The sequence below is a fragment of the Stegodyphus dumicola genome, chromosome 7 (genome assembly GCF_044657685.1).
Source record: "Stegodyphus dumicola isolate Sdum_Otavi_A_Nest chromosome 7, ASM4465768v1".
Taxonomy (NCBI): Eukaryota; Metazoa; Arthropoda; class Arachnida; order Araneae; family Eresidae; genus Stegodyphus; species Stegodyphus dumicola.
This window is the reverse complement of record NC_140774.1, coordinates 34,766,322-34,792,091: the sequence shown is the minus strand read 5'-3', so window position 1 is coordinate 34,792,091 and position 25,770 is coordinate 34,766,322. Positions and strand designations below refer to the sequence as shown.

The 25,770-nt window shown below is 33.8% G+C and overlaps 1 protein-coding gene across 2 annotated transcripts in view; it reads right to left on the bottom strand.

Annotated features, from left to right (window-relative positions):
- Window positions 1-1,080: 1,080 nt before the first annotated feature.
- LOC118188976 (histone-lysine N-methyltransferase set-18-like) overlaps window positions 1,081-25,770 on the bottom strand; it is a 94,837-nt gene continuing 70,147 nt past the window's right edge. The window contains exons 9-12 of one of the 2 annotated variants that reach the window (XM_035359505.2): window positions 23,436-23,538; window positions 17,287-17,461; window positions 7,092-7,200; window positions 1,081-1,762 (exon numbers count right to left, since the gene is read on the bottom strand). In XM_035359505.2, the coding sequence (XP_035215396.2) occupies window positions 1,730-1,762; window positions 7,092-7,200; window positions 17,287-17,461; window positions 23,436-23,538 (420 nt within the window). In that variant the 3' untranslated portion in view covers window positions 1,081-1,729. The remainder of the gene's footprint in view (window positions 1,763-7,091; window positions 7,201-17,286; window positions 17,462-23,435; window positions 23,539-25,770) is intronic. The other variant, XR_015041965.1, reaches the window with a different exon arrangement.

The following is a 25,770-nucleotide window of genomic DNA, read 5'->3' as shown; positions in this document are numbered from 1 at the left end:
TTTTAATTTAATTTTATTGCTAAAAATAAAATTTTCGACGTAAAATTTCTACTGAAATTGTTATTCAATTGCATAAAAGGAGTGCCGCAGCCTTCTTATTTAGGGCTCCGGTGCGCTCCGGCTAGAATTATGATTTATTACAGAAACCAATTTAAGTTCTGATCGTAGGAAGAGAAAAGTTCTTTTATCATCACAAAAATTAAATACACCTTAAGTATAGCTGATGAAAATTCAGACAATGCTAAAAACATGGCGAAACAGAATAAGGGCGTGAGGGTATGAGTGGGTGGAAACAAAAAATGAGAGGAATCTTGGTGAGAGAGAACATTCTCTTGGACCGCGGCTCTCTGCTGATATAATTATAGCCATCAAGCAGATGTATGTCAGGGGTAAAATGAGTCCTGAATCTGATTCCTAAGGATAAATGTAAAGTTGCTAGCTAGACTTTTTGCCTCCTGTATTTGGTTACATTAGTGAATTCTGTGGGAAGACGATGCTTGAGCATAGGAGCATGCATTATAGGACGTGCTTGAGCAGTTTATTTCACTCTTATTGTACTGGCTGTCACTTAACGCACATTTAAAAACACATATTTTCCTTCCTGCGAAGATAACTAACTGTAACCATCGATAACAATACACTAGATACGATGGCATGGCGAAAAATTTACGCGTTCCTAAACAAACTCCCCCAAATTTATTGCCCTTCTTAAAGGGCATGTGAGTGAGGGGACTTTATTTAAACGTCTCATGTTCTCATGAGTTCGTATTTCTAGCGAAATAGAATATTGCAACGTCTGCTTATTGTTAAACTAAAACGTTAGGAATTCTAATTTTTTTCCCTTGAAATTGTGGCTCAGTTTTATAAAAAGAAGTACCGGAGCTCATCTTAGTTAGTGCTCCGGTGCGCTCCGGCTAGAATTGTAATTTATCTTAAAAGCTGAGAAGTACCGGAACCGGGCTCCGGTACTTCTCAGTGTGGCTCCGGTGGACTCCGGCACAATTTAAGCACTGTCAATATGAGCATCTGTTGTGAAATTTCATGCTATTTAAATAATGCCATTAAATTTTGAGTCTTACGATAAGGTATCAGAGTTTTATTCATAAAAATATATAAATATAAAAATGGTACAAGTAAAACAGATTTTCAAAAAGTATTTCATTGTCAAATTAACAGTCACATTAAAAACTATTTCTGACGATTAAATATTCCTTAATATTCAATACAGATTACACAATATATTTTCGTCCTCCATCATGAAAAATTCTATTGCACAAAATTTGCTTTCTACCATTAGTATGGTGTAAGCATTCCAGTATTTTTTTGCTTTCACATGACTTTTTCTACTATTATAAATATGTTTCTCGTTTAGCAATATCAAATTAAATTCTGTATTAATTAACATAATGAGTAAAAACATTACAAGCACATACACACAGTTTGACCACAAAATATCCAAAAATGATGTTCAACAATTAACTTCAAAAATTTGTAAACAAACGACTATGAATTATGAAAATATTTTTTAGATATCTAACATGAATGAATTTGCAGTGCAGTAAATGACAGGACAGTAAGAATGTAGTAAAATAACTTCTACAAACTTTTATACGTGAAATTAATAAAAACAATAAAACCTTAAAATGTAAAGTCAGTCCAAACCAGGTGATTTCCTATTAAAAGGAAATTGTTCTCCCAGTCAAGGATCTTTGTCTTGAAAGGCTTCTTGCTAATAGTATAGTAGGTCACATAGGTTTCGATACTAGTAGGGAAGACGCATTTTAGAACATATACACTGATAAAAATATGCAAATATTAGAGAAAAAATATGCTCTTTTAAAGTAGAAAATTACTTGAATGCTCCTCATAATATTCTTTATAATGTTATTGAAAACACTCAAGTGCACGTGTTACCACACAGTTTAATATGCAGAAAGAAGCATAATTGTTAACATTTTTCTTTTTAAACCAAGTAAAATTTCGTTTTAGTGTACTTCTTGATTTCGATATTGTTGAAAGATAATACAGTAATGTATGTTTTAAAAATCCGTCAAATTAATTTACACGAATGTGTACATTAGAAGTGCTTCTTATCTAAAAGTAGGATGGAACATATTTGGTGATATTATGTCACACGCCTCTATAGTTTGCGAAATTCTGTTGTAGAACATACAATGTAACTATCATCAATTACTTGAATTGAAGCAGAAAAATAATTTCAGATCTTAAATTTTGTCAAAAAATGTGATTTGTGTTTTGATTAGGTCAGCTTATTTATTGACGGTATGGAAGCTAACTTGTTAGCTTGTTACGGTACGAAAGACGGACACCTCAGTTGCCAGACACCGAACTTCGACAAATTCCAATGCCAGGTGACTTAAATTGAATTAACTGAATGAACGAAGAGAAACTGATTTCGCTTTCTAATAATCGAGATTTAACTTTAAAATATTCGGAAGAATCAGTTAATTCATTTTGGATTAAAATTAGATGCGATTATCTCATGATGGCCAAAAAGGCTTTAAAAATATTATTACAGTTTTCTACAATTTATTTGTGTGAATTCGGATTGTCAGTATTAACCAACACGAAAACGAAGAAAAGATCGAGACTGTTAAATGTAGAAGACGATAGAGAGTAGCATTGTCATTTTTACGACCAAGTATAAATGAAATTATCAAAAAACATAAAGCTCAGATTTTACATTAAAAGTATTCTTATTGTTAACTTGTAATTAATCCTTTAATAAACGTACTGCTGTTTTTGTAGTACATATTTTACATTTAAAATTATTATCAAACCATTTTACACAGTGTGTTATAGGTAAGTAAACAACTTTTTAACTTGTCATTTTCTTTGTGTTCCGCCAAGTTTTGAAATCTTTAAAAGTGTGCGGCGACAAAAAAACGTTGAGTATCACTGGCCTAAAGGATAGGATACCTTCGTTGAAAACCGATTAAGGAAAATTGGATCACGTATTCATATTATACATGGAGAAAAACACGTAAATTTTCATGCCAACAAATTCACCAGGATTTGAAATCGAGTTAAACTACATGCATTCAGCTCTTTTACCATTCTTTCGCTGGTGGAAATTTTATCTATTTATTCATAAAACAGTAATATTCGCAATTCTTCTGTACTAGCTCCATTATTATAGTCCGTAAAAGGTGTTTCTTTTACCAAACAGTATGTACTATGACGGCCTTCTAATATTGACCAAAAATGGACTCTTAATAAATGATAGTTATATAAAATTGGCAAGAAAGAAAGCTTTCAGGTTTTACATTACGCCCAAAGTGAAGTTTTTTTGTTTTTTTTTTTGGAATTTTTTATAGACAGTCTTGCACACTAGAGATAAAAAAAAATTTTTTTTCCCCTCCTCTCGTACAGTGTTGCCATTGCTCGCTTTCAAATCGTTGGTTTTGTTAATTCAAAATTCGTTAAAATTTTACAAAATATGAAATAAAAAATAAAACAAATTCCAAATTCGCACTTCCAGGTGTTCATATTCGGATGGAGGACTGCGTCATTCAAAATCTGATGGATCTAGGTACGGCTGTTTTTTTCACAATTCGAAAAACATACATACGTTCATGCAGATTCTTCGTTATTTAACTTCTTTAAATAGAATGCAGGGCTCTAATATTTACTTGTTAGCAGCAATTCGAAAAGTGATATGCCGTTTTCTGTGAACCGATTCAAAATGCCGTTTCGAGACTAACAGCCCTTATGGGCTAAAAAAATTGTTAATATGCTCATTGAAACCGCTTAAAAATAATGCAGTCTGAACATTTTAGATTACAGTCAAACACCTCGAAAAATTTTAAAAATTTAATTTTGAAATTTTTTTACGAGATTAAAACGTTATTTAAGATGAAAAATTAATTATAAAAAATCTTGCTATTCAGATTTCAATTTTACGTTTAAAACAAGCTAAGCTTATTATTATTGGCAAAACATGCGAGCTTACCTGCCTAAAGGAAGAGGCGCGTTCATAGAGTACTTTCTAAGAGAAACTCAACTAGTTTAAAAATTAATCCTCCGCTCCCGAAATTTAAAAATAAGCTGCTCAAAATGGTGAAACCAAATGATAGGAAAAAGTTACAACTTATTATTTTATCATAAACTAATGCCACGTGAAGATCTTCTGCACTTGAGAACTTCTTAAAGAATTATTTCTTCCTTCCAGTTCTTCCTTTATAGTATCAGTTGAAGAATCGTCTGTTTCAATTTGTTGTTAATATAGCAAATTTTCAATTACCTTTAGATAAATCCTCTGCATATTGAAAACTTATTAAGTTTTCAAAGATTAAGTTTGAGTATCGGGCAGAGGTATTGAAAGACGGAAGTGCAGAGGATTACCCTTTAATTTCTTATTTGCCTTCAAAGAAAATGGAATTATTTTTACAAGCATGGTTATATTTTAAGTTATTTAACAGATATGTTGATGAATCTTTATTTTTGGTACTTGAAGTTTCACCATAATGAAGAAAAATTTGCATCAAGCTATAAGGTATTTCTCCTGCTTTCCTAGCATGCCTTCGTGGTGTAGTGGTCAGCACACTGAGCCGGTATTTCAGAGGACCGTGGTTCGATTCCAGGCGAAGGCGATTGCTAATTTTTCATCTCTCCGGCTTCCGATTAACCTAATGTCTCTACAAAGCTAATAAAGATCGATCGGGACATTCTTCTGAGCATTACATTGGAATCATTATTTCATTGAGGTGATACTTTTCATATGCATATTTTTATACGGTTCTTTCGGAGCTTATCTAGTTCGCAAAAACTGATTTGTATGTGCTATATTGAACGAGGTAAATCAAGAAAATATTAGCTTGAAGAAGCCAAAAAAAGAATATTCCATAAAATATCCCCGCCCCCCAATTTTTTTTAATTGTGTACAAGTTACATAATGTGTGGAATTAGAAACTTCATTTATTAATTACATGAAAGCTGTAAATGTTCATAAAAATTATCTGTTATGTACTATAAATTAAATATACTTTAGTTTATATCAGTTCCGAGAATTAACTGTATGCATACGAGAGAACATAGAAGAAAAATTAAAAGGTTTTATATTTTGCGCAATGGCATTCTTTGCCAAGAGCCTTTCTCTAAAATGCTTTCCATTCTACATGTCCTCTAGTTTGCAAAATATAGTTGTTACTGAGGATTTTTTTATTATTATTATTAATTAAGTGAAAAGAATATACGTTCTTCGAGTAGTACTTTTTTAACTACAGTAATGCTGCAAATGTTCATAAAAATTATTAGATGGATATACTATAAATTAAATAAGCTTTAATATACGTTATTTAGATATATTACTAAAAATAAAAATGAGGTATAAAGAAACACGTTTATTGCTTTTAAAATGCTTAGTTTGTTACGCAGTTACAGATTAATTAAACTTGAAAGACAGATCTTATATTCTGTCGAATGGCAACACTGAACAATGGACCGTGACGAAGAGAAATTGAAAGCCTTATGTTTAAAGAATAGCAGTACTTGTCATGATACAAGCACAACAGAGTAATAACGTAACATACTGGGCCAAGCGTTTTAGAAATCAAACGCCAAGACTCGGCAATCTAATAAAAACATTTCGCTTTATGCAATGTTTACATATAAAGATAGAGATAAAGTATTGGGATGGCAAGAAAGTAATTTTGGTTTGTACAAATAGATAGCATTTACGTTTTTGTTTTTCTTCTGTCAATCCTTTAATATTTTTTTCTTTTGAGATTTGACAGCCGACACATTTAGGTTGCTATAGAAAATAAATTCTCTCTACTTTTTTTACAATTGTTAGTTTACGGTCAATTTTAAAATGCAACGCAATAAATATTTTCGACCTTTTTTTTTTTTTTTTTTTTTTTTTTTTTTTAAGGTACGAAAGCAGCTGAGGCTCACAAAGAGATATGAGAAATTTATGGTGCCGATTGCTTAGCTGAACGCATGTGTCGGAACTGGTATAAAAAATTTCCTTCTGGGGATTCTTCACTTGAAGGTGAGCAACGATCCGGCTGATCTTCCGAAATTCATGACGATAAAATTAAAGCTATAATTGAATCGTTATATATCATGCGAAAGATTACGAAAAGGTTAATTGTATCACATACAACAATTGAAAAACTCATAAGACGTCTTGGACTTAAGAAGCTCGATATTTGAGATCCGTATGAATTCGCAGAATTGAAAATTCGTATGAACTGAAAATCCGTATGATCCGTAAGAAATTCGCGTAACACAACGAATCACTATTTATGAAACGTATTTCAAACGTTTAGAACTCTTTTTTGAAAAGAATTGTCACTGGTACTGAAAAATGTATCGTCTACAATAACATTTATCGAAAAATCGTGGTCCAAGTATGATGAATTACTATATCGAATGCTAAACTGCATGCTTTCAATTTTGGGGAATTACAAATGTGTTTTGTATTTTGAGCTCTTTCAAACAACCAACGATCAACTGAGATGTTTACTGCCAAGAGCTTATGAAACTGGAGGAAGCAGTCGAAGAGAATAGGCCAAATCGAATAGGAATAATATTCCACTATGATAATATAGTCTCGCATATCTTTAGCCTATTATTGGAGCTTAGTTAGAAAGTGACGTCGCATCTCTCATATAGCCTCGACCTTGCGTCATCGTAAATTTTCGAAGTTTACCGAATTTCTTAAATGGTTAAGCTTTCAATTATAACGATGACCTTAAATAGTACTTGGTTGATTTTTTTGCTGATAAAGACTAGAAGTTCTACGAGCGCGAAATCATGAAGTTACCAGAAAGATGGCAAAAGGTCATCGAGCAGAAAGGAAGATATTTGGCTGAAGTTAAAGGCTGGGAAAAGACCGCATATGTCGAAAATATGAAAATCAGAAGTTCCTTCTGATTTGTGCATTGAACGCTTTTTTTTTTATTTGGTTTATTTTCCTTCTAATAAGCTCATATACCGTTCATTTTAATATAAAAACGCAAGTACGTAATGAATTAACAGTAATTAATAACTAACTTAAACAATAATATTTCTCACAAGTAAAAATACTGGCACACAATGAAAATGGCATTGAAAATCATAGTTACCCAGACAGCAAGGTCTTTCTTTTCATCAGTCCAACCCAAAGCTTCAGCTACTTCAAAACGTTGCTCTAATATAAATATAAGCTGGTCACTGTATCGTCCAAACACATGGCTTTAGAAAAGAGAAAGATTTTTGAAATAACAGACAATAATTACACAGTATTATTTGCATTAAAATCAGGAAAAATAATAAAAATATATTTATTTCGCATATTTTCCATTATTTTCTGATCCATGTAGAATCATTATTATTAGAGATATTATAAGTTAAAACTTTTTGCGAACTATAATACGAATTTGTTGTAAAATAGCTAGCTATTCATATCAAATTTTACGCAGGCGAATTTCTATACGCTAGGAAAAGGAAAGAAAGAAAAAAAGGCATTAAAAAGCCTTAGTTTAAAAAAGTATTAAAAGTCTTATTACCATGCGTAGAGACACTAAAATTAGAAATTTTGAATTTAATTGAATAAACACTCTCTTGAAAAAAAAAAAAAAATTAAAGCACCAAGAAGGATTTTTGCGATCGTGACGAAATTTGGTATGCAAAAACATCTTGATCGAACATGCAAATGATCAAAGTTTCAAAGCAAATGAACAGAAATTGCGATCATAGCGCACATTTCTAGTGCGCAATTCGCAAAGTATAAAACCAGTAACAGAAGCGGAAATTAATCTTTTTTTTTTTTTTTTTTTTTTTTGCTGCTACCATTGTAATTGCGTAAAGAAGCAACTAAAGATGCCATTAAGACGATATCGAAGACCTTACAGACAACTAAACGACTTCGAACGTGGTCGCATTGTAGAGTTGCTTGAAGCTGGGTGGTCATATCGAGCAGGAGGCCGCCACATCCAGCGTACAGACATTGCTGTGCAAAGATGTTGGCAGCAATGGTTGTTACAAGGAAATTGCCGATGAAATGAAGGCTCTGGAAGGCCAAGGAGCACAAACGCGAGGCAAGATAGAATGATTGCTCGCCAGGCCCGAACCGCCACAACGGTATCATTGTCGACTATTCAACGCACTACAGCCACGTCTATACCTCCCGTGGTACCGTTCATCATCTCACGGCGCTTGTCTGAGGCGGGGTTACGCTCACAGAGGCCTTTAGGACGTTTGCCTTTGACCCCACAACATCGGCGGATTGTCTGGAGTGGTGTCGCCGATCATCATGCTGCCATCACACTGGCATAGTATAGTGTTCAGCGATGAATGCCGCTTAACTCTTGCAGCAGATGACCACCGTGTTTGTGTCTGGAGAGGACGGGGCCAGCGGTCCCAATCAGCCTTTCCTTTACGAAGGCATACAGGCCTAGTGTGATGGTGTGGGGGTCTATTTCTTATGAGAACAGGTCATCTTTGTCATCCGGTTGCATTACCCTTCATGGCACGTCATCCTGGGACCATTTTTCAACAAGATAATGCTTGCCAGAAGATAACCACACACCGCTCGCATATCTCTGGACTGTCTACGTGCGGTTGATACTCTTCCTTGGCCAGCAGGGTCACCAGACCTTTCACCAATCGGGCACGTCTGGGACATGGTAGACCGCCGGATTCAAGTCCCACAAAATATCGCAGATCTGGAGCGACATATGATGAATGCCTGGCAGTATGTGTCGCAGGATGACATTAGGAACCTCTACCACTCCTATCCTCGACGAATTCAAGCATGCATTGCCATCAGGAGCGGTTCCACCAACTACTAATTTGAAGACTCAATGGGTGATTGGGATCGCAGATCTGGAGCGACATATGATGAATGCCTGGCAGTATGTGTCGCAGGATGACATTAGGAACCTCTACCACTCCTATCCTCGACGAATTCAAGCATGCATTGCCATCAGGAGCGGTTCCACCAACTACTAATTTGAAGACTCAATGGGTGATTGGGAGCCGTGAACAGGTACTATTACCTTGATTTTTGATTTATTTATGAGCTATACGCACATTCAATTTCATCAAAAACAACTACTTCCCTCATGGTGCTTCGATTTTTTTTTTTTTTTTTTTTTTTTTTTTTTTGCAAAAGAGTGTAAATACCAATGTAAGCTTAAATCTATGCTTCTCATACTATTTTTCATCGGATAAAAATGGTTTACATGCGGTTTTGATAATATCTTTACAGCTCATTTCGCATATTACGAAGCAGCCCCCAAGACCAAGTTTCATTTCAAATATCATTTAGCCGGATGATGAATAACTTACCATGTTTTCCGGTGTATAAGACTCCACCCCTTTTTTTTTTAATGGATGAGTCTTATATAATAATAGCGCCAACGGAAAAGCCATCGACGGCATTGAGACGAACGAAGCCAAAGGTGAAAAATTGTCGACACATACAGGACATGCATGTTAACCTTTAGAATGCCGAAGCCTACGTTCACGTGTTTCTTTAAAAAATCGAAACATCTGAAATTCCATTTGAGATTCACAACCATTTCTTCCCCATCGCGTTCGAACAAAGTAGTCCGAAAGTTTCAAATGATATCGTTTCTAAGCTTCCTTCCCTGAGTCCATGCTAAGTCACTTTTAACTTAAGGTAAGGAACTGCAAAAGAATCCTTTTATTACAAGACTGTCTAGAATAAAGATGAACTGATACAATGCATTTGGGGGAAATTTCAGCTTAGGCTATGGTGTGTGTGATTATGTCAAAGCCTCGAGGGCTATCTACCTAAGGGAAGGGATGCCTTCGTAGAGGACTTTCTAATGAAAACTGGCTCGTTTACACGTTACACATGGGAAAACCACGAAAACGCCCATGCAGCCAGCCCGGCTTAGGCTATGGTGTACTTTAGGAGGTACACAAATAAGGACCAGTTAATGGATGGGAGTTCTGACAGCAATGACGAGTTGTATTCTGAATAAACGTGGATTTCAATAACTTTATGTAATATTTTTCTCCTATTAAATTGTAATTCAACAGATTAATTAAAAAACCAGTCCATAAACCGAATAATAATAATTATTTTTTTTCTAATTTTCGAGTCTCAAAATCAAATAATCTTACACATGGGAACGTCTTGTACAAGGGAAAATACGATAATTCTTGCAATAGCTCTTCTTAGAGGATTCGTATAAATTATTACTATCATTACTGTTTTGCATAGTTTTACTGAAAGTTATGATTTTGAAACTTCAGTTGGCTACTTTCTTAAACTAAAACTATGGGTCCATCCTGAAATCGCTAGCGCGTCTCCAGATAACCCAAAGGGGGTTTCAGGAAGAAAATACCAGATGTTAGGAAAGAGACAACATAGGTATCCATTATCTACTACCAAAATCTTAATAAAATTCCTTCTAACAATACTTGGTAAGATTTTTATGTGTTTACGGACTTATTAAATACATCATAAGGTATAATTTTTTTTTTTTTTTTTTTTTTTCTCCCCAGCTTGCACAACGACACCACTCTGATGACTATTTAACCCCATTGTTTCAGATGTCTGATGTAGGTAATTGCTTCATCTTGTTGAAACCAAAGGTCGGTTCAGTTCATTGTACCTTCTTGTGAAGCTCTGTAACATTGCAGTGCATTATTCGATACTACGATCAGATCACGTATTTCAAAGAACTACGTGCCGACAGTGCTAAAGTTTGAGAGTCAACACTATAGTGTAACTCGTTGTTACTGTAGCAGATGCTCATGAAGATAGCGAAGTTTCGCTAATAGACTTCATTAGTAAGTAGATCGAGGAGAAAAACGTTTGCAAGATTTCCTTTTCAAAATTTAATTTAGGCAAAATTTATTATTTTTTTCAGTAATGACGTAAATTAAACCGAAAGATCAGATCATGAATAAAAACGAACCCTTTGTGTTTATTTATTTATTTATTTATTATTATTATTATTATTTTGAATGCCATTAGTTTTTCTGCTCCAATCTTATCATTAAAATGCCCAACCAAAAATATCTAGGAAGTCGCAAGAATTCCAGACTTTGAAGGTGAGCATCCATAGAGTGCAGGTATATGTATCGGCGACCGAAAATCCTTCCACGTATCTTTAGGATGAGAGTTTGAAAAATATACCGGGTGACCCATCAAAATTCAATAATTCACTGAATAATGCAGGTAGGTAGGTAGGTAAAGATTTACTCACATGCTTGAAATGACATGAGGTTTTATTAAAACAAAAAGTGCTTAAAACGGCCAACAGATGGCACTCCATATGATAACAAAAGCAACAATTTGCATAACAACTGATTTTTAGCAAAGACTATGTTCTTTATAACAAATGTTCAACATGTCGGCCGTCATTCATCAACAATACCTGTAGTCGAGGGACAATGTTATGAACAGCACTGTACAGCATATCTATTGGGGAGAAATGCAAAAAAAAAAAAAAAAAAAAAAAAAAAAAAGGCCAACATATGGCGCTTCGTGTATGAAATGAGCTGTCGTGAAAGAGGGAATCAATTGCTTCATAACTTTTCCTTTTCAAACCTGACCCTCCGGATGTATCCTCGCCTCCGGATGTTTGTCACGGCCTGATGAGGATTTATCACATCAATCGCATGTCAGACACTTTTTCTTCGAGGAAATGCGTAGTTCTGCTGTCAGTGTGACGCGTGCGAATTGTTACAGAATTGCATCATCCTTAGTTTGGCTGATAAATACCTGTTGGGAGATAAGACTTTTATGCAGGATGGAGCTCCACCCCAGATTACTATATGTGTGAAAGATCTCTCGCACACATCGTTTGGTGAGGATCGCGTGCTGAGCCGCCGCTTCCGTTATACTTGGTCTCTCAGATCCCAGATTTCAAACCGCGTGATTTTTGGTTGTGGGATTTCTTGAAATCGCAATTCTACCACGATCATCCAATGATGTTATGCCAAAAGACAACATCACAAAGGCAATTTCTCACCATACCTACAGATATGTTGACAACTGCTGTTCACAATATTGTCTGTCGACTACAGGTATTGTTGATGAATGACGGCCGACATGTTTAACATTTCTTATAAAGAACATAGTCTTTGCTAAAAATCAATTGTTATGCTATCTATTGTTTTTCTTATAATATGAAGAGTCATCTGTTGGCCGTTTAAAGCATTTCTTTTTGTGTTCAATAAAATCCCATGACATTTCAAGCATGTATATCAGTTTTAACTCTCTACTTATATGGTTATCACAATATCTAATGGTTTGAAATTTTGCAAGACGATTACGATCAATTCAGATTTCGGACTCTAATTTAAAACAATTATTTCTATAACGATTTACCCAATTTTTGCAAATTAAAATGTGCCTTGTAAATACAATATGTAACAGACAAATATTAGCATCATCTGATACTAATCGTATAAGATAAAGTATTCTTAAAAATTTATAAATTTGATACTAATTGTGAGACATGATAAATTTTCGGGCAAGAAAATATTTTTATACATCATCACCAAAAATTGATAACAAACCATTTAAAATGAATGTTATTGTAAATTTTGAACAGGAAAGTACTTCAAAATATTAAAATATTTTTTTTAAATGGAACGTAACCTCGTCCAGAGGTTTTTAAAAAGAAAATAAACAGCGAAACATTGAGAATATTTCACTCTAATTTAGAGTAAGAAATAACTTTAGGAAGCCATGTTAATTACATAAACCTTTTCTTAAAGGAGAAGGAAGTCTAAGTTAAGTAAAGAAGGAGTCTTTGCCAAGCATAATTCTGAAATAACGAAATTTCACTCAGGATTTAAAAGATTAAATTTTTCTGTAATCCTTTGCTGAATGATTCAGGTACTTTGAAAGAAAAAATTGATTCATACAAGAATTTGAATCAAAAAAGGTCTACATAATAATATGAGTCTAATTATTAAGCAACTTTCTACAATCTTTATTTTATTTAAACTACAATCAAAAAGCGGAAATTATTCTTAGAGCTCGCAGAAGCAATGTAAAGTTCTAGAGTCGTAAAGGCATTACACCGGCAAACTCCAACGTTTGCTTCAACGCTCGAAAGAGGCCGGTTTCTCATTATCTGTCATTTACTGATAACAAATGGGAGGATAATGAAAAACTCAAAATTACTTGATTTCAAGCACGATTTCTGAAATGTGGGAATTTTTCTCATGGAGTATGCGTTCTCTCGTGACAGCTAAGGATCATCTGTAGCAGACAGCTGTGCAGAAAAGGATGTTTGCATTTTTTTATAGAATGTACTGAATAGGGCCAATTACAAATATGTGTACACATATATATATATATATAAACGCATATGTTTGTTTAGGGGGGCTTTCGGTTTGTCAAAAGAAAATAACAATTTGATAACAAAAATTCATGTAGTTCAAGTCGGGAAAAAGAAATGCAATAAACGAACAAATTTTTTTACCAAAAATATGTAGTACCCCTCGTATTACACAATTCACAATAATTCCTAGATTAACATGAGGTTGTGTTCACTAATATCTTCGCGATTTTGTCACATACTTTCGCTTTTCATCTCCAGATGCCATCTTTTTAGAACGAATGAATTTACATATTTTAAAATTATGAATCTAAATATACTTAAATAAAACGAATTTAAATTTAACTTAATTAAACGTTCAATTCGGAATTTACAAACATTCAGTTTGCTATAATGCTTAAATGCAATGAAGATATCTTAGGAATCAATCATTACATTCATAGTCGCGTTCACATTTTCTTGAATATGAAAACAGAATGTGAAACCACATTCACATTTTTTTATTTTTTGGGGGGTGGGGCACATTCTTGATTGCTTCCAAAAGAGGTGTAAGAGATTTGGGGAATTCCCTTTTCTGAAAGGTACTCTGGAAAAATCCTATCTGGAAGTCCAAATATTTTACACAAATTCATTATTCCCGTTATCTCAAAAGCTAAAGCATTATTATTAGTTGGCTAAATTTTACAGTGCAGTACCTTGACCCATTTTGAGTTTTAGTAGATTGCCTTGCTATACATCGGTTCTGTAACCGAGCTTTCAGAATACCCAAACTTTTTATTAGTACACACATTTTCATTGTCGATGTTTTTGCCTATTTTCTCCCGGTTATCCAACACCCATATATTTTATGTTTATGCATCCCATGTCTTAGGTTGACATATCCTATTCAATGGTTTTGTTAAACTCAAGGAAAGCACTCACTGAAGTTTATGTTTAACTTGCAGCACGTATGCTCTTTTGGTGAGGCACCAGGTTTCATACTATGCTAAAACTCTCATCATCACCAAATTCAAATTCAACAGGCCCCTCACTCCTCAGGTACACCTCACGGAGTTAACCCAAGAAGCCCTTCGGAGCAGTAAGTCAAACATCTGTCCTCTGGTGTACAACAAGGTAAGCAAATCACTTTTTTCTTCTTTGGATTTACTGAAATGGTATGTAACTGATGAAAATGATAAACCGAATATTCAAATTGAGAAACTGGATAATAGGAACTCTGAAATACAGCGGTTTCAAGTGGGTTTTAACCACTTGCGCTACGACTAAACTTCACGGTTGCGGTGTCGTGCGCTACAATATAACAAGCGGTAAATTGTCTTATTTACGCCGTTCCGCGGCTGCGAGTGCAGTCCAGAGCTGAAACTCGAGAAATAAACAATCTCGTTGTTAAGCGATGTGTGCACCACGTTATTTTCATTTTTGCGATTAATGCTTATCGACGTGGTATTCACGTCGCTCGCGGTTTGAGACAAAAGCATTTCGACGTACGTGGCACGTCTTTTTAGCGCAAGTGGGTTAATACAGTCAGAACTTTGGGAAATCGCGAGTGGCCAGTTAGTCAAGCAGAAACTTACCAAGCCGACGTTAACAAGTGGGCTTCAAACGATCAAAAAGTTTTAGCAAATATTGCTCTGAGCGAGAAATCATCTGAGGTAGTGCATATTAAAAAATGTGAAACGTCATACGAGGCATTAATTGAACCGCACAAATTCATCATCCTAAAGACCCTAATAAGGCCCTTACTAAGGTCCTTACTAAAGTTAGCCTCACGAAGCAACTTATCTCGAAAACGATGAACGAGAACGAAAAATGGCAAGATTACCTAACTTCTTCGAAACTGTAAAGAAGCTAACATAAATATGATCTAAAGTTCCAGAAGATTTCTTAACTATTTCTTGCTATTATGTAGTTTAATCGAAGAATTTGAAAGTTTTAGAACCACGATAGAATCTTGTGATAAATTGCTTGACTTAAACATGCTAAAGTTAAGTTACTAGAAGAATCTAAAAGTCACTAATTTAAAGTGCAAGAAAACAGCCAAGTGTAGGATGCTTTAGTTGCTAAATATTACGACAACGTGAAAAAGAAGTCTAAGAATTCGAATACCTTTAGGGGATATAACTGTAACAAAAAAAGGTCACAAAGCATCAGAATATAGGCACAATAAAAGCAAAATTCCCAATCAAAAATCTTCTAAAAATGTTTTTCTTTCACCACTGTAAATACAACACCAGAATTAGGAGCATACAGTTGGTAGCTTGGTTCAGGAGCAACAGCACACATGTGCAATAACAGAAGTAAATTCACATCGATAACGGAAATAAAAAGTGGAGTTCAGTTAGTAAATAATGCATTTCTAGAAGTCAAAGAGGAAGTTGAAATTTATGCGAGTATCTCTTCAACTTCACAACACACCACACATAATGATGTATTATGCCAACCTAAAAAATTTATTTAATTTCAGTTAACTTAGTCACGCAACGAAAACTTATTGTCTACTTTAGAAATAATCATGCGTGTATTACAGATAAAAATAAACGCACAGTCTTAGAAGCAAAGAGGCAAAATGGCCTATATGTTTTTGGAAATCAACAGGACGTAACCGATACTTCAAATGTTCAAAAGATTTCAAAATGTAATGATGAAATTATTTCGTGAAACTCGAATATCAGTATAATCTGAAGAGGGTGGCTAACACCAACTAGAGAGTTAATTCAAAACACGCAACATAAACACGGAACTAACTCCGCTACTACTCGCGAACTCTTGAAACCGCAGCTTAAATTCAGCTCTGAACGCACTTAGATTTTGCATACTGCGTCACTACAATTTACATTATAGCAGGAAACAGAAATTGGAAGGGAAAGGAAAAGTTAAACTAAAAATAATTGGCTAAAATAAAATGAAGTCTTTACAAGTTATACGATAAAAAGGAAATTGACATCAGAAATGCCCTTCAATATTTTAACGAAGAATATTGGCAGGGAGAAACATAGAAAATGTATGAATCTATTAGGACTTGAACATTAATTCATGTTTTTTTTTTTTTTTTTTTTTTTATTATTCCCCTTTTAGCTCTGCTAGGGAGATGCTGAAAAATTTGAATATCTCTCTTGCTGAAGATGCTTAAAGTTCAACGCTCGTAGTCCGTCGGTAGAAACCACGAAGTCTTTTTCTGTGGGTGTGAGAAGACTCTTTTATTCTCGCGATGTCCTGGTTCTCGACGTGACCAGTAATCATAATTCTCTTCAGCATGGTATAGCGATCTGATGTATAGAATCCTGACGTGGAAAGGATTTATCGAAGATTAGAATGGAAATAGGAATCTTGCTGAATGTGCCAGACAGCATTTGTGTGAAATATCGTATGGAATCGTTACAGCCAAGTACCTGACAACATAGCAGTTACGTTCATCTCCCATTATGCAACTCCATTCTACTTTGTTATGTTTAATCCTCACATGCCATGGGTTCGTATGCCATAGATGCCTGTTCATCGGCTTTATTAAGCTTAAGAAAAGCACCCATTAAGGTTTATGATTAACTTACAGCATGTATGCTGTTTTGGTAGAACCAGGTTTCATACTACGCCAAAACTCTCATCATCACCAAATTAAAATTCAACACACCCCGTATGTCTCCCCAGAAAAAAAGCACTGTATATTTATTTATGTGTAAACACATATATTACAAAACCGTTATCTGTAATGAAATATTTAATGAAATAAAATAAATTTAAAGTGAAGTTTTCTTTCTTAAATGCACGAGTTGTTCCGATTCTCTATTTATTCTCGATTTTCTCAGTCCCAATGTACGCCTGAGAAATATTATATTCAATAATAAATTACTTTTGCTGAAGTTATTACCACCTAATTTTTCAATGAGTAGCCATTTCAATAATATTAGTATAAAGGATATTCTGAACTACATATTTGCAAAAGAGATCCATTTGACTAAATTATAACATTTTTGATGATATACTGAATTGTACAAAAACAAAAACCTACACTGTACATTGCCATAGAGTCAATAAATCAGAAGCCTTTTGCCTCAAATCAGATTCAAAGTATACTTTAGCAGCCAACAACCGTATTCGATAAAAATGGCATGCTCCTAATGAAATTTCTTGCTCCTTTAATGTTGTTAGAATACAGCACTTTTCATACTCATTCAGTTCTTTTCCTAAAAGTAAAAGAAATAAACATAAATAAATTAAACAAAAAATATGTTTTTTGAAAACCTAACATACTTTTTTCTTTAATGAAATTATCATCTGATATAAGATTTATTATTTGAAATAAAACTAGGAGTCTTTAACTATCTATAGAAGAACTGTAGATAAAAATAAAGAGATTTATTTCATTACTACAAAACCCACTAGGGCGAACTGCTTATGGAAAGAAATGCCTTCATAGGGAGCCTGCTAAGATAAACTGACCCCTGTTGATGTGAACCTTTAAGGAAACTTGGAAACTCATGTAGCTAGTCCGCCCAGTAGTGTAAAATAGAATCCGGAGAGAATTACGAGAGTTTAGCGACATTATTTATTCGACCACTTTTGGTTTACCCTTTTTGGACCACTAATAAATACCTTTCAGACGCTGTTCGTATTTAAACATGACTTTTAAATCTTTTTTCAAGAAATCAATATATATTTGCAGCAATAGTCCTTGTTTGAAAGTAGGCTCTTTCTAAAGAGATACATTTATTTCACGGACGGAAAGTGGATGCAGGATTTAAGGGTTTGGATTAATTCTTTGAAAGCGCTAAGTAGTTTAACCTCAACTCATGAAGTCCTTTTGCTAAGAAAAAGAGAGTAAAAGACACTGACCGTAGCCGTGCTTTCCAGTTACAAACAGACGGCAAATTTTGAGCATCTGATCCCAGAAGGCTAAATGAAACAGAAGATGGAGTTTCTAATTTGAAAATGGGTAAAAAAAATGAAATCGAAACTTTATTTTCAAGAAAGTACGGGTTTAAGTTGCTTGTTCATATTATGGCAAGTACGTGATTAGCATATTCTTATATTCTGTTAAAACTATTCAAGAAGATCGCCGAATGATTTGGGATATCTAAGGCATTCATCGTACCAAAGTTTTATATACTATTTTCGTCATACATTTATACTGTCAATTAAATGAGAAATGCAGCCAATATTTTGTAAAAAGTCTTTGTTTTCAAGAAACCCATTTCAACCAAAATTCTCTGCGATAATGCCCGGTCCTAAGTGCGGCCTTACATCTGCCTAGAAATGTTTAGTAGATTTTAAAACACCCTTCTTATACTTTTAATTTCTAACCCAGAAATTCCAGTCCTTTTCACAAAATTAAAGGAGATATTAGGTGGAAAGAATTTTGTTAATAACGAAGTTTTCCTAAAAAGTAATCGCATTTCTAAATGGAATAACTCAACAATAGCTGACTTTTTTTTTCTGGAACTGTATGATAAGGATATGCAAAAAACCACTCTTCCAATATAATAACCGTTTTTTCGTCATGAGTGCCTAACTGCTCGAAGTACGTAATTTTAAAGCCAACTTCACTTCTTTCATTCATTATTTGCCACGTTCCATATAGATGCGATTGAATGATTCCTGTGAATTCAAGGTTTGGATACTTACATAATGAAACATTCCTATTTCTACCCCTACGCAAGAGAAACATTTTGCATTTTCCCATCCAGATCGAAACTATTTCTTGAAAGGGATAACTGAATGCTCCACATGCTCTTAACACTGGCATGAGTGATAAGTAGTGTAATGATAAATTAGTGATAAAGAAAGATGGCAAATGGTAAGTTAATTACTCAACCTTTATCAACTATCTTGTAAAGCAGAATTCTTAATTTCTTTTGTAGAAACAAATGTAGAATTTTTAAGGTTAATTCAAATTAATTTAATTAATTAATTTTTAAGGTTAGTTCAAGATCGAATCGTAATCTGTTTTGTTCAATGGAATATATAAAAAGCTTTCAAGGAATATTTGCCTGAGGGATATCTTCATGAGAGATTTGTTAAAAGAATAAGCTTGAACACTCTACACACACACACACACACACACACACGCGCGCACAAAAAAAAAAAAAAAAAAAAAAAAAAAAAAAAAAAAAAGAGAGAGTCTTTTTATATCTACCCTTTTACTGGGCAAATTGACGAAAGTTGCGTTTTTCATGTCTCAAAACGCGACTTAGGGTCTAGTAGATTTATATAGCATTTTTTTAACATAGGTATTTTGATGAAAAATCAGACGTTTTCTGAAATGAGATACCTATGTTTTACCATATTTCGATTCTACGACTCTAATTATGCTTAAATATTATTAAATTATGTAAAATTTGGTTAAAATTTTATGAGAAATATAAAAATTTAGTTTGGCATCCTTTTTTAAGTTTACGCTAAGAATAATTCACTTGGAGAAATTCTTAATTTATAGCAATCTATTTTCCTTTCAATTTTTTTTATTGCGAGCGAGCAGAAAAAAGGGGGCATCGTTCAATGTTTGAAATAATTTTAACAAAGGGCGTGACCCGCATTTAGCGATATCGCTTATAATAACTTTTCCAAATTTCAAAACGCGCAAATATATGAATTCAGACGCATATCTTGGGAAATTTTGAATAAAGAATTCTTCATTTTTTAGCAGATACGTCTAGAAACACATCTACTTCAAGTTTTGATTCAAAATTTTTCCGAAAATTTTATAAAAATTTCTAAAAAATACAAATTTTAAAAACAAATCAGAAAATAGCCGCGAATTTTATTTGAATGAAACCTAAATTTCGAATTGTGAAAGAAGAAATTAAATAAGTTTCATAAAAAATATCAAATTAAATTAACAAAAAACTTAGCAGTTTTGGTATAATTTGCGTCGTAGAATCGAAAATATGGGAAAAAAAAACTCGGTAGTTCATTTCAGAAAAAGGTCCGCTTTTGTGTCGGAATACCTATGTTAGAACAATGCTATATATAAATCTAATATATACCCTATGCAGAACTTTCGAGACATGAAAAACGCAAGTTAAATTTCGTTAATTAGACCAGTAGAAGAGGAGATACAGAACTATCCTCTCTTTTTTGTTGTTGTTGTGCAAGGTGTACTTGCATTACATATGGATAAGAGCACAAAAAAGTCAGTTTTTTGCCATTCAGCAATAGTTGGCAATCAAGTCAAAAACTAAAAAAAAATATTTAAAGCGTAGAGTTTAACATAAATTTTAAAGGGATGCTTTTATTTAATTAGTTTAAAAAACTTATTTTATTACATTAAGCGAACTTTAATAGTAATTTGCAAAAGCTGTTAAGAAATTTGTTTCACACAGAAAATATGTACTATCAACTTGATCAGGCGAAACACGTGTCATGCACTTGCATGAGATCCGACTCATCATATCCCATTGATCTGTGAAAGGATCATAAGATCAGAATGATGATCATACTGTTAATGTAAAAAAATCCATTATTATTATTTTTTAGTTATATCGCAGAGTTTTTAACGCCAGGAAAAAACTGCTTTAAATTTATCTGTTTTTTATCAATTTGATTTAAGCGAAAAAGAAAGCAAGTAGAAAAGGATGTATAAAAAAGTATTTCTTATGCTCAGGTATGAAACGTATATTCAGGGTGGTTAAGAAAAAAAGTAGCTACAGACTTTAGAAATATATTTAGTGACGTCTTTCCAAAACTTTTAGACCATTAGATTCGTTACATGACATTACGTTACTTAGAATGCACATACTGTCTACTCATCTTGGCACTGTACGAAACCATAAGGCTATGACTAAACTCCTATGACTTTACTCGAGGTCACGTCATTGGAAAGCTGAAAAACGTCGAAGTGTGTGACGAAGGATTTTGGGATCGCTCACAGCATCATTTTACGCGTCTAGATAGCATTTCTGACAACGAAAACAGCTGTTCGAGAGTTGAGCAGTGGTCGCCAAAGAGCAGCAACGGCAGTAGATGACCAGTATATTGCCCTACTGGCGAGAAGAGATAGAAGACAGATAGTAGGAAATATCACAAAGCACATGCAATAGACTGCTGAAGTCAGATAGCATGCTTTAACTTGACCAGGAGGCTTCACAAATATGGTTTATATGCATGATAATTAATAAGGTGCGTTAACGCCTGCTCATCGGAGACACGGGTTTCTATGGTATCGGTAACCCAAGAACTGCACACAACATGAATGGAGGCTAGCACTCGTTAGGATGAGAGTCTATTTGGTCGGAATAGTGATTCTGGCCATAACACACTTCTGCAGAGAGAAGGAAACACGCGATCATCTCTCCAACATTATCGAGAGTTACCGTTTTGAAGATGCCGGTGTTCTCGTTTGGAGTGGTATCGTGCTTGATAGCCGTTCTGACCTTCCAAAGGCGGTTCAGTAACTGGTGTTCGCTATTGTGCCGATGTTTCTTTGACTCATCTACATCTGTTTAGTGTTGTGGGTCTAGATTTTCTCTTCATGGATGAAAACACCGTACCTCATCCTACAGTAGCTGTCACTAAGCGCTTGGAGAATGAAGATATTCGGCACATGGATTGGTTTGCAAGGTCATCGGACCTAAATCCTACAGCAAATGCGGGGACCTTGTCGAAAGACGTTTGTCAGCACGTGGCAAGCCACCCGTAACGATTCCGTAGCTGCAGCTGGCCCTACAAGAAGAATGAGGAGCGACGCCTTAATAGCTTCTTGACTTAACAGCTTCTTGACAACCTTGTCCTCAGCATTGCAGTCAGAGGTGGTCATATCTCCTTCTAAAGATTGGATTTTTCTTTCAAGGCGCCTAGCTGGAGCGAATAGACGTTTCTATTCGCTCCAGCTGTGCTCATAGCTGCTTTTCAATGAAGTTGCTTTTTATCCTTGTTTGAATAGTTTTACTCACTCATCCCGTGTTTTCATATCTTGATGACCTTGTGGTTTAATTTGGGTCGATGTGGAACATTTCTGCACGATATTACATTTAAAAAACCAGCTTGTTCTTAAATTTTGCACACTAGTGTGCCTTTACATTACAGCTTATCAGGTTACAATTGAAATTAACATTGCATGAACCTTTTGTTTTAGTTTACACTAGAATCTTATGACAGTATAGTCAATTTGTCAGACTAGTTCGAGACAAGAACTCTTTATCTCAGTAAGAGTGGATAAGTTAAACTGATAAATTAAATAATTGCAAACAGTAAGTTACAAAAAACTATTTCGATTAAATACTGTTAATTAATCATTTGAGGGAGATATCCCTGTTATCAAAGTGCATATATGTAAGTAAAGATTCAATAAAATGACAAATATAATTACTTATGATTAATTTCAAAAAAGAAACACCATATCTTATAAAATTCCTTAAGATATTTTTTACAATAAATCATTAAGATGACTTCTTTACAGTTTTGTTACAAACTAAGTAAAATTCCTTAATTAAGATTAGAAAAGTAACAAAATACACAACAATCCAGTTGTTAAATATTTTCATGAAATAATGAAATAATTTCACCTCCGAATTCCTTCGTAGTATGTAGAGCTAAACTATATTTCTTCAAGTTTACCTAGAACAAGTTGATTAAATTTATTTAAATATTTCTATCACAAAAGCACGCTATTCACCATATCCACACAAAATACAGCAGTTTGACATATAAAAAGCGGACTCTACTTAAATACTCTCACATCATCTCTTCTAGTCTTAAAAGAATCTTCCTTTGTCACGTGATTCCCCCCATTTTCATAATCATAAACTAGACTGCCATATCCTGCTATGAAATGCACCCTTATTATCTTTATTTATTATCTATCAATCCTTATTATCTATCAAACTTTTAATCCTTATTATCTATCAATCTTTTAATCCTTATTATCTATCAATCTTTTAATTTGGTTATTTCTCCATTCTATTCTGAAAATAGTAAAATATATAAAATAAAATCGTTCTGAAGTGCGTCATTTCAAAATTCGTTCGGCATTCTAAAATTTACACTTTCAAATCCTGAAATTTAATTAATGGACTTTAATATATTTCACAAAATTAAAGAGCACATTATGCTCAGTATATTAAAAATCAGTATATTAAATATTAAAAATCAGTACATTAATCAGTACAATACAAATATCATATTTAAAAGATATAAGCAAGCATTTTTTTTTCTTTCACTTACTTCCAGATTCAAGTGCTGTATGTAGTATATCTAAAGCATTTAAAGAAGATTCAATAGCACTAGCAGCCGTAGAATCATCGATAATTCGAAACAGAAGAGAATTCTGAAAGAAAATATTTCCATGAAATGTTATAAAATAGAAAAAATGCAAATGTTTTGATCAGCTATATGTAACTGTTATCTCTTATTTTTTATAGGCAACTTTTTCGTGTGCCAAAAAATGATAGTCATAAATTTTTATTTTTTCATATAAAGTTCATTTCAAAGAAATAATTTTAATAGGCTTTAAAATCTTTTAATTTGGTTATTTCTCCATTCTATTCTGAAAATAGTAAAATATATAAAATAAAATCGTTCTGAAGTGCGTCATTTCAAAATTCGTTCCCCTCCATATGACTCGTATATAACCTGAGTGAAGGCAGAAATAAAACTGAAACTTTACTCAAACGTATTGAGTAAATACTCAGTATACACACGAAAATTTTTAATCAACCAGCATAGCAAAACGATATTCTCTCCTTCGCCTGAAAACACTATTTTTAGTCTAACATACGCAGAATAATATTGGCTCTTCATGCTTTTGTCTGACTACAGAGAATGTTCGCTCATTTTTTAGACAATTTTGCTTTGCTGTAAAAAAATAGTTTGTGAGAAATTTTTATTTTAACTGAAACTATATTTTTGAAAATTTAACTGCAGCTATATTGTTTGTAACCTGTTTATAAGATTTTAGGACTTAGCAGGGTTCAGCGATTTTACCGCTAGATCACTGGTGAATAGACACTATCCCCCCCCCAAAAAAAATCTACAGAATACAAATCGAGTGAGAACGCACACAGTCAGATTCTTTGGAAATGATACGGTTGTCGAAAAAAACCTACCTAAGACCATAAGACCTACAAGCTTTCATTCGATAAATTACAAGTGACACCGTGTTATTGTATCTAACACTTACTTCATAGATTCCAAGAAGCGAACTAAACTGTGCAATGTTGTTCTAAATACTATTCAACAATGGAAAAAACTTAAAATTCCTTACTTTCGGGAAAACTATATATCTTCCTGGCCCAACAAACAGAGCTCAAATACGGTCGTCATATGATCGTTAGATGACAAATGCCGTCTAAACATACTATTAGTACTCTTAGAACGCCAGCCAGTGAAGATAATACAATTATTACAAATTCAAATTAATTTATACTAAAATGCTTACTTGATATACTTCTCATTTTCTTGCTTCTCTGTTATTATGCAAAATTGAGTATATTTTCCCTTATATCATCGTTTATCCCGGCAAATGGTTTAGAAAAATATTTTCAAAAAATACAGCAGCATTGCAACTTATCTCTCTTAAACGTATCAAGTTAAACTTCAGTGTTTAAAAATAAATCTAAAATACGTTTCCGTCCAACTATCCGGAGAGGTATTTTTAATATACTTCCGCTCTATCAGGGATTTAATTATTTATATTTTTATTTTAACTGATGCCTATCCATTAAAAAATAACTTTTCAAATCTGAAAGTTGACTCATTCTAAAGATTAAGAATCCTTTTCGCCAGAGCCAGATTTAGACTTGATAAGGCCGTAAGCTATTTGAGATATGGGGCCCTTTATAAGTCTGTTATAATATATGTTCCGACTCGGTTAGAATATTTATGTCTATTTGCACTGGCTTAATGCTTGCAGCGCCACGTAATGTTAGTGGCGAGAGCCCAGTACTAATCAGTAAGCGATAGGGATGCACTCGGTCCACGTCGAGTCTCCGTTCCTCTGCCCGAACAAAGCGGCAGTCAATTGTTAATTATTCCTTACTCACTCTTTGCCCGTTTAAGCGGCATTATTGTTCTTGAAAGAAAATAAATGTTGTTAAGTTTCTCAACTTGACTTTTATGAATTAATATACAGTCCACAACTACCAATTGCTATCAACAATATATTATAATATATTTTAATACTTTTTATACTATATTTTAATTTTTGGGGGCCCCCAAGAAAGTAGGGGCCCTAAGCTATAGCTTGTGTAGCTTGTACGTATATCCGGCCCTGCTTTTCGCTGTCAATGTGATGCTCAAAGTGTATGCTCTAGAGTTAACTTTTGAAAATAATGCGATACCGATTCCCTCTATTGAGAATTTAATTAATTATAACGTTCTTAATGTAATTACATAATTCTTAACGTCTACAGCCAAATCATCGCTTTTCTCAGGCGTGCGTTTGTTCATTTAGTATGCTGTCTCTTGTATTTCTTCGTCTTTGAACAACTGCGAAATAAAAATCTTTATTAATAGGTGGTAGGTAGGTCTCTTGACTGAAGTACACACTGTATGCGACTTG